Here is a 10,049-nt window from a genome sequence, read left to right on the forward strand (position 1 = left end):
TCAGGTACTGCAGTCGAGCCCCCCTCCATCTGATATGCAAAGACGCTGATAAGCACATGGAGGTTCCAAGTGTTTCAACACAAACCAAACAAAAACAATCCCAATCTGATTAAGACCCCATGGGGCCAGGCAGACAACAGAACAACAGCTATCATATCATGCTGATAGCTGTTGGGTTCTGCAGGGGTATTTAGCATAACAATCTTACCAATAAACCCTCTAGTCCAGTGGTTACCACCGTATTTTTGGCCAGTGACCCCATTTGTTGCTCTGAAAATGCTTGCAACCACAACTTTAACTTTTGCTTCCGCACTTTATTGTTTTTACCCTATCAGCGTCCGCTGGTAAAATCAATATCCCGGTGATAACATAATCGCATCACTGGTAAGTGATTTTTTCTCGTGGCTATGAATCATTAAGAAGTTAGTAAGGACAGGACGTCAGACTCTGAGACCTTTTTTAAAAAGAAAAAGGTTTTCTAAAATGTATCATTAAATATTTACGGCTTATGTCAGTTATCTCCTACGACCCCATATGCATATCAGTGGACCCCGAGTGGAGACCCGAGCCACAGGTTGGGAACCGCTGCTCTAACCATAGTGGAATAGTGAAGGCCATATTTACATATGGACGTCATAGGCTGGTCATGTAATATTTACTGTATTTAATTTAGTTTAATTTAATATATACTGTTAAACTCTCTCTCTTTCTCACTCCCCCCTCTCTCACTCTCTTTATTTCCCTCTCTCTAGTTCCCTCTCCCTCTCTCCCCCCCCGCCCCCCCTCTCCCAGAATAGATCGGCTTTTCGAAGGGAGCTGTACACTGACTTTCACGTGACTGTCCCGACGCGATCACATCGATCTCTCTCTCTGATTAACATCAGATAACATCGAAACCAACCGCTCAGCCTGCTCCACGTCCAGGCCTACGAGCTGCTGTACGTTTTCAACCCTGGTCCATCGAAGATGCACCTCTGCGATGTCCTTTTTTTTTTGTGTAGCATGTCCGCGCCCGATGCAAAACAAACGCACGAGTATTAGCCGCCTCTCGCGGCGCGGCGGAGCCAGAGCGGGCGAGCAGAGACACCTGTTTAAACACCACCCTTGATGTTCAGCCCCACGGCCGCGGCTTGTTTTGAAACCGGAGGAGTGAGTCACAGCAGCACTAGTCCCCCCCCACCCCCTAACCCCCTCCCTTCCCACCAGCTCCAGAACCCCCTCCCTTTCCCCTCTCCTCCTTTCAAACCGAGCCCTCTCTCCGTTTAGGAAAACAGATCAGACCCTGTGTGTGTGTGTGTGTGTCTGTGTGTGTGTGTGTGTGTGTGTGTGTGTGTGTGTGTGTGTGTGTGTGTGTGTGTGTGTGTGTGTGTGTGTGTGTGTGTGTGTGTGTGTGTGTGTGTGCGTGTGTGTGTGTGTGTGAGAGAGAGAGAGCCTGGAAGCGGGGGAGAGGGGGGAGACGGGGGAAGGAGGAGGCGGGGGGCCGGGACGAACACCGGAGATTGACACAGCTGGACGGCCACTACCCAAGGACACGGAGAGGCTTCACATCCTGCCGCCGGGCTTCCAGGTTCCCATGGTGACCCCCGTGAACCGATTCAAAGAAAAGAACCGGGGGGGGGGGGGGGGGAAGAGGCGATGGTGGGGTGGGCGGGAGGATATTCTATCAGGATTATAAATGAACATGCTTATCTTTTCAGCCTTGTGAGTGTATCTAATTAATCGGCGTGGTTGTTTAGATGAAAAAGAAAGACAGCGAGAGGGGGGTGCGTTTAACCTCCCTGATGGATCAGCCAAACGAACAATGTGGGGTAGACGGGTTACCACAAACATGTTGTGATTCAGGACGTTGATTTGTGGGCCTGTTTGATATAATGAGATGGAATAGGAGTAGGAATAGAGTTTGTTTACGTAGGTAGCAAAAAAAACAACGCAATCGAAACGAAATAGGCCGACCGTCAAAACGCAGACGGGAAAGCCGTCACCGTCCCTCCTCTTCCCGCCAAAAGGCATTCGGGTCGTAAGTTCTGGCGCTCCCTGATTGGCTGCGCGGATATCTCCATGGCAACCGTTTCCCTGTGCGACTCCCAGGATGTCCAGGAAAGGAAGCTTTCAAGCTTCATAACAGTTTACTCATCCTTTGATCTGCGCGGTCTATGCATCATCGAAGTTGGTCTATTGCCCAAATCTTTACTATTTTGCTATTTACTATTTGATGGGTGGTAGGCTGCTACGAGTACCGGTGGCCACACTATGACAATATATATCGCTCTACTAAACGGAGGCAATTTAAATACTTTTCATACATTTCAGTCTCTGCCGCTAGATCGCGCCATTGTAAAGAAAACCTGGAGCTTAGTTTGAATTCACAAGGAAATAGGAAGTGAAATGTACTAAATACCAAATACCGACGGATAAGAGTACACGTACGCGATTATTATGACGTGACCATCATTATATACGTGATATATATATATGTGAGAAATTAGAATTGCAGTTAAAGCCGAAGAGTTGCCTGTACGGAAAACCGAGGCATTGTTTTAAAAGAGTTACACATAAAGTTGCGTGTGGTTTGAACGTCTGTGCAAGATGACTGAAGCCGAGCTGGAAACGCTGAGGGTTCCTCCGTCCCTGTCCGCCAAGGTGGAGGGGTAGGTGCACACATTCCGTGCTCATTCCGTGTGGACGTGTTTCGTTTAACGAATTTGCGTCTTCAACAATAAAGGTTTGGTTAAGGAGGGCCGTTGCCACAACTGCGTAGCATTAGCAAAACAATGCTAGCTGCTATCCTAAGCCAGTGGAGACTTGTACACACAGACGGCGCACTGGCCCTTGGAGCGTACGTCAACGGTGCCGCCATACTGGAGAGGGCAAAACCTTGCGCGATACAAATGCGTTTAAACGAGGGAGCTGCGGTTTTTCTGGATACAATTCAATACAACGTTTACATTCTTCAACCGATTCCATTGAGTTCTTTATATTCAAGGGTTGAGGATCTACCTGGAGTAAAAAAACTTAAAATGAAGAAAAGACATATATACAATGTATGCATTGTTAAATACGAATGTAAAGATGACTTACTGAAATCGTTTGAGAAATGTCAATGTTATCGTGTTTATTCAATAAAAACCGCAGCTTCCCCCATTTCTTAAATTTGTTTAAAGGCCAGTCTTGGCCTCTCCAATATGGCGGCGTCGTTGACGTATCACAGCAACCTGTCGGTGCCTTCAATGCGGCGTCTATATATTTATATCTATGGCTGCTTTATTCAGCCTTTATCAGCCACCCACCGCTATTATGTTATCAAGTTAACAATGAACTGGCCAGGTTGAACTAAAGCTATCCTTCATACCCTGGTCTCCATTGGCTAGCTGTCATGTCAACTGTCACTGACACCACTGTCTTCCTCCAGGTCGTTTGCTTATCTGACCATAAGAGACCGGCTGCCCACCATCCTGACCAAGGCCGTCGACTCCATCCATCGCAACAAAGACAAGTTCTTTGAGCAGTATGGGGAGGTAGGGTTATCTCTCCAGTTGTTCAAATTAACTAGTGGGTGACACTAAGGATAATAAGGGTACACTAATAACGCATTCACTAACATTATTCAAGGCAGTAATAAACATTATAAACATTTGCATAGGGGATAGGGTTGGGGTAAGTGTTAGCATCTTATATAATGAATTCCACTGTTAATATTAACACCACTACCTTAGTTAACGTGAACGACGTTCGTAATTACTAGACCATTAGCTAACTGTGATGCCTATAACTGCATTAGCCAATTATTGTACGTGTCGTCTAGATGTTAATCTAACGGCCGATGTCCCCGCCCTAGGAGGGGCTCCGGGCGGAGAAGGCGGCCATCGGCCTGCTGTCCAAGCTGAGGAACGAGCTGCAGACTGACAAGCCGGTGCTGCCCCTAGTGGACGAGCTGGAGGACGCGGACGCCTGGAACCGCTACCTGCAGCGGAACGAGGAGCTGCAGGGGGCCCAGGACCCCGTCAGCTGGTTCCGGTCCCCGTGGCTCTACGTGGAGTGCTACATGTACCGCAGGATACAGGAGGCCCTCTGGCTGAAGTGAGGAGCCCCGCGCTACTTATATTTAAGGTGATATTATACCACCAGGCGCGGAGTGTGATAAGCCGTTACAAGCCGGTTTGAAAATCTGCCGAAACGGCTTCCAACGGCTGATCACACTCGCACCGGGCGGTATATATGTCACCTTCAGCATTTAGCAGACGCTTTATCCAGAGTGACTTAGAATCAGTACATTTGTTGGAAGAAAGGGAAACAACAATATATCTCTGTCGGCACAGTAAGGATGTTCATAGAACAAAGTACTAAGCGCCAACAATCGCGAGGTTAACCCATTCCCCGTACACAACAAAGATAGGTAGGATAAGAAGCTACACAATGCTAAGCACTGTTTCTAAGTGTAAGCCATATGCCACATCATCCCTTTACTGTCCGCAACGATTTGGGGTGAAATGGTTCAATACGGTTTATATCTGGGGGATCTGGATAATGGTTTATGCATTGGTTCTGGAAATAACGATCATAGTGAACACAGTGGCTTCAGTTATGCATCTATTATGAAGTAGTATCCAGTAGTGTTCTGTTTGTTGGAAAATACACACAACGTTATGTACTACTTATTTAATGATGGGCCTTAAACCGGAGAAATGTTGTACACGTGCTGATCTGATTCTCATGCAGAAGCACAAATATTTGGTGGTGGAGTAGTGTGTACAATCTTCGTTGCGGTCCGCCTCAATGCTAGTCAGAAATGGTGCTTTGAATGTTATCATGCATTGTTATTTGTAATTATATAATTGTAAGCGTTGATGGATTAATGATCATAAATGCATACAAGTTGCGTTTTCATTGAGAGGCCAAAGTGTCCCTCTGTGTCTGTAGCGGTGGATCTAGTGCATGTGTTTTCATGGGTTCTCCAGTAACTGCTTGACGTGGGTTCTGACCCTGCCTTGTGTCCGATGCTCCTGCAGTCCCCCTATCAGCAGTTATGATGCGTTCCAAGAGGCCAAGACTCAGAGCTACTTTGAGTCCCAGCGGGCGGTCATGGCTCTGTGCACCCACCTGGAAGGCCTCCGCAAGACCGTGGCCGGGCTCCCCGACGACCAGCTGTTGGCGCACTTTGACAAACTGCTCCAGGTAAGCACCGAGAGAACCGTTTAACAATGACTTCTCGCTTCCCCAAACTCGAGTCCCAAACGGCGTTTATTGTCGTGGTCGACATCAAACTGGCACACGCGCAGATATCCAAGAGTCTGTTAAAAAGGTCTCTTCACAGAGAATAAGATGGCAAAATATGGGTTTATTCTTGTTTCTTCTGATCTCAGAAGTACATAAAGAATGTAAACCTATAAACACAAATGCATAGAAAAACACTCAAGTCCCCGCTCCCCCCTCCCAACAGGACCCCTGAACCCACTCAAAACCCACTGGCGTGATTTTGACAAAGACAAAATCTCGACAAAGTCAGCCCAACCAAATGCTGGGATGAACAAGCATAGGTCATAGCGTTTTCCGTAAATCAGCTGGCATGGGTCTCGAAATACATACAATACCTTTTAAGCAATAAACAGTATTCCCTATCTCGTTGGAATAACTCATCACTCTGTGGTTTAATGGTATATGTCATAATTATACACTTCTGCCCTGATGACTCATTTTCAAATTAGAGAGGGCTGGTAATTGGAAGTTCAAAGGACAGCAGCATGCATCGTCGTCATTTTCCTTATGTTCTGTATTATTCACTGAACAATCAATAAATCATTCTATATTATGAACAACACAACATTGGAAGCAGTCAACATATAAACCGCTCCTCCCTTTATGCCAGGCCTATGTGTTGAGATGAACTGATGCATGAATTGTTACTATAACATCTTACTGATCTCCAGTCAGTCACGGTGACAAATCACAAAAAAAAAAGATCATCGCAGCATTTGCGATTTGCACATTGCGTTCTATTACATCGCAATGTCGGTTTCGAATCCGATTAATCCTTCACCCCTAGCCCTCAGGCCCCATACATCCAGCTTTGGATCCGTCTGCTTGTTGAACACCTCTCAGGTCTCCTTGTGGGGCAACAAGTGCGACCTGTCCATCTCGGCCGGCCAGGACAACTCCCAGAAGACCAGTCCCATCGACTCGCTGGCCGAGCTCCGCCCCTTCATCCTGGTGGACGACACCCGCTCCGTCTGGTCGGCGCTGGTCTCGGCGCGTGACCGAGGAGGCCAGGGCAGGGTGGACATCGTCCTGGACAACGCGGGCTTCGAGCTGACCACGGACCTGGTCCTGGCCGACTTCCTGGTGGCCTCGGGGCTCGCCCGCACCGTCCGCTTCCACGGCAAGTCCATGCCCTGGTTCGTGTCGGACGTGACCGCGCCGGACTTCACCTGGACCGTCCGGCAGACCACAGCGTCCAACCACAGGTTCACGTCCGAGAGCGGCGTCCAGTGGCAGAGCTACGTGCGGGAGGGCGTGTGGACCTATCGGGACCACCCGTTCTGGACGCAGCCGCACCCCTTCTGCGACATGGCGGCGGACGCGCCGGAGCTGTACGCGGGCCTGCAGGGCGCCGACCTGGTCCTGTTCAAGGGGGACCTGAACTACAGGAAGCTGACGGGCGACCGGGGCTGGGCGCCCACGGCGGCGTTCGGCACGGCGCTGCAGGGCTTCGCTCCGGCGCCGCTGTGCAGCCTGCGGACACTGAAGGCCGACGTCCAGGTGGGGCTGCAGCCCGGCCAGGCGGAGCGGCTCAGCCAGCGCCAGGCGGACTGGATGACCTGCGGCCAGTACGCCGTGGTCCAGTTCCACAGCCCCCGCTCGGCCCCGTGAGACCGCCGGGCCTCCAGGGGGAGGCGTTGACTCAGAGGGGGGGTGGGGGGGAACGAGGATCAAGCGGGAGTTGGAGGTGGGGGGGGGGAGCAGACACAGATGTTTTGAGATGGTATCCTGGCCGTTTGCGCCGTGCTTGGAAATAAGAGCCACCATCCAAGGGGGGGGATCTGTCATCTTGTTTACCAATAAATCAGTTTTTTCTTTTATTATGATTAACTTACTAAATGTGCACTTTTCACTGTTAGGCAAATGGGTTACTGGGTGTGCAGAAGTTTCTTTAACTCAGGGCGGCTCATATCTTAAATCTCAGAGCGTAAAACCAATGGGTGAAACGTTACACCTTATTTTTCTAAGACGATGTATGACAAGGGCAGAGACAATGCATGAAGTTGAATGAATACAAAAAAAAAGAAAATGTCGTATCTTAACTGATAATATGTGGTGCTGCAGAAAATAATGTAATATTAATCCTGTTTAAAAGTGGCATACTAAACAATGTTGATCAAATATAGTTTAAAAAACAGTTTACAATGACATGATGTATACAATGTTTTTAATAAAATAAAAAATGATTCTCTCATATTTGTATTATTTATAATTATTCATGACATTATTGACCATGTGTGCATTGTGGTCTATTATCTCTTGTTCCTTTCGTTCCAATCATTACAGTATTGTTCCATGTCGTGCTTATTGTTGGACTGTGTGCTTTCAACAGGTTAAATGAGGACCCCTACTGGTGTAGAATGGCACAACGGCAGCGATAACTGATTAAAAAATCATCTCAAGGATTCAAATAAATATCTCGACACCATCCCTGCATTTCTAATCATTAAGTGCTTTGCTTGTTTAACAGCGGTTTTAGTTTTGAATGTACGCACCAACTGGTCTTTTTCCATTCAATTGTAAAAAAATAAATAAATTGGCTTCCCTCTGAAGAAGAATGCACATTGCACTATGCAAGGCTTTAATAATGATCCATCATGACAACTGAATTCAAGAGTTATACCTCAGGAAAGAGCCTTCCTTGACACACAATTTGCTCACTGTTCTCGCAATTTTCATTTTAGCCTGCGGGAAAAAGGTTTTTCCAGTCATCAGTGTCTTTTATTCTTATTTTTTTTACTTGACCTGACATGTACTCAAATTGGGTTGTTTACCGAGAAAGGCGATGCAACAAGATGAGAACGCGTAAAAAAGATCTGCCGACGGGGCAATTTACCCTACTTTAGAGGTCATTGGCAGCTTGGCAAGCACCTGTTTTCACCAGGTTTACCCATGCTCATGTCAGCACACATCTGGGAATTACGACGTGCGTATTTTCCCTCGTTATGATGAAGATTGCGATGTCAAAGTAAAAAGCTTCCGTGGATGACAAAAGATAGGTGTAGCCTTTTTTTTCTTTCTGGAACAATTATAAACGTCACAAATTTGCAGAGTTTAAAGATAATGTCTGAAAAAGGTCCGAACCTGACCCTGACTTCTGTTCCCAAGCCTTCAAGGACGGGAGAGATTCCTTGAAAGCCAATGCACCTGGAGAAATGTGGACCATGGAGGGAACACACTTTAACAGAACCATGTTAAAGACGTCTTAAAACGTGAAATGAGTCAATAAAATCCGAATGACAAAAGTAAAAAAAGTGAATAAATAAAACCTTCCCAGCATACAATTAAAAACCATTGACATTCTTAATCAAGTAATACTAAGAAACGTTAAGACTAGTTTCATCTGAAAACCTGGAGCGAACACTACAGCAATAAGAAAAACTAGTCACAAGTTTAACACAACACAACAAAAAATATAACAAAGACCCTTAATTGTTAGAATGTGATTTGCTAGCCCTCGACTTGATCCGGGGGGGTTATCTTTGAGGATGTAATGATTGACTGACCATAAAACCGCTGCCCTCTTCAAGAGAACTGCACACACAGTCAAGTCCAATGTATTTGCTGAGTCCTTACATTTACATTCAGGGCATTTAGCAGACACTTTTATCCAAAGAGACTTACAATAAGTACATTTAGCATCTTGTAGCAGCTTATCCTAGCTATCTTTGCTGTAAACAGGGAATGGGTATGAATTGCAATTGTCAGTGCTTGTCACTTGTTTGAACATCCTTACAGTACCGACGACAGCCATATATTGTTGTTTCTCTTTCACCTGACAAATGTACTTATTAAGTACATAGTAAGTCGCGTCTGATAAAAGCGTCTGCTAAATGCCCACAATGTAAAGTGAACAATAATAGGGTTAGAACGTTTTTCGAGGGGGCCGGCCAGTGGCTTAGCTGGTAGGCTTCAGGTGGGGTGGCCCGGCATTGGACCAGCAACCTGTTAAAAACAGTGTTATGGAGAGGTGGGGATGGGTGGACACATTAAAACAGATACATTATGTTGCGGTCGGTTGGGTAGACGCATAAAAACAGACAGGAATATGTTGCAGTGGGGACAGTAGACACATTAAAACGACGGCATTGTGTAGATGTGGGGACCGTAGACACATGAAGCAGACGGCATTATGTTGATGTGGGGACAGTGGAAACAGTAAAACAGACAGCCTTATGTTGCAGTGGGATGGTGGACACATTAAAAGAGACAGAATTATAGCTTGTTCAATGAGGAGCGTGTAGCAAACCTCTGGAAGCTATGGGCAGCAGGGGTAGGCTAGTGCTGTCTAGCAGCTCGATTTAGCTGTAATGAGAGCTGAGGTAATGAGGGCCGATTTATTGGTATTCATTCAGGAGAGCCCTTTCAAATGTCCTTTAAAAAGTATATTTTTTTCATATATATATTTTGTATTTATCTTATTTAATTCCCCTGTGGTATCTAGCAGTTCATGAAAATGTTATTCTTCTGAAATACTGAATACCATCAGACATTGAGAAATATCGGCCGTCAAAGTCAGATTTGACCTCCCGCAATGTTTGCTGTGTTATGGTGACCTGGCGCTCAATACGAAGTCCCTATTGATTTAGCCGCATCTTTAATTTGTTTATCCTTTTTTTTCCCCTCCAAAGCCGTCCTCAGATGGTCCAGTAGGGCAGGCGAGACATCAGGCAGTCGCAGAGAGGACGAGAGCCAGAGAGAGCCAGAGAGAGCGACGGAGAGAGACAACTACCAGGTACGTTGCCCATCACCTAGAGGTGAACGCGCGAGGAGACATAGTCGATGGATGGTAGGGG

General features: G+C 46.6%; 1 protein-coding gene across 1 annotated transcript; it reads left to right on the forward strand.

Annotated features, from left to right (window-relative positions):
- Window positions 1–2,395: 2,395 nt before the first annotated feature.
- armt1 (acidic residue methyltransferase 1) lies at window positions 2,396–6,879 on the forward strand. The gene is made up of 5 exons (XM_079754086.1): window positions 2,396–2,648; window positions 3,410–3,515; window positions 3,836–4,077; window positions 5,007–5,172; window positions 6,097–6,879. Exons 1-5 carry the CDS (start codon window positions 2,587–2,589, stop codon window positions 6,862–6,864), a joined length of 1,344 nt encoding a protein of 447 aa, XP_079610212.1. The 5' UTR covers window positions 2,396–2,586; the 3' UTR covers window positions 6,865–6,879.
- Window positions 6,880–10,049: the final 3,170 nt, after the last annotated feature.

This window comes from Pollachius pollachius, assembly GCF_949987615.1.
Source record: "Pollachius pollachius genome assembly, chromosome: 16".
In the NCBI taxonomy this organism is placed as follows: Eukaryota; Metazoa; Chordata; class Actinopteri; order Gadiformes; family Gadidae; genus Pollachius; species Pollachius pollachius.

What these genes read in the sequence shown, in the direction of transcription:
- armt1 (XM_079754086.1), top strand. Translation starts at nt 2,587, where the DNA reads ATGACTGAAGCCGAGCTGGAAACGCTGAGGGTTCCTCCGTCCCTGTCC. An exon ending in CAGGAGGCCCTCTGGCTGAA is followed by an intron (nt 4,078 to 5,006) that starts GTGAGGAGCCCC and finishes ATGCTCCTGCAG; the next exon opens with TCCCCCTATCAGCAGTTATG. An exon ending in ACTTTGACAAACTGCTCCAG is followed by an intron (nt 5,173 to 6,096) that starts GTAAGCACCGAG and finishes AACACCTCTCAG; the next exon opens with GTCTCCTTGTGGGGCAACAA.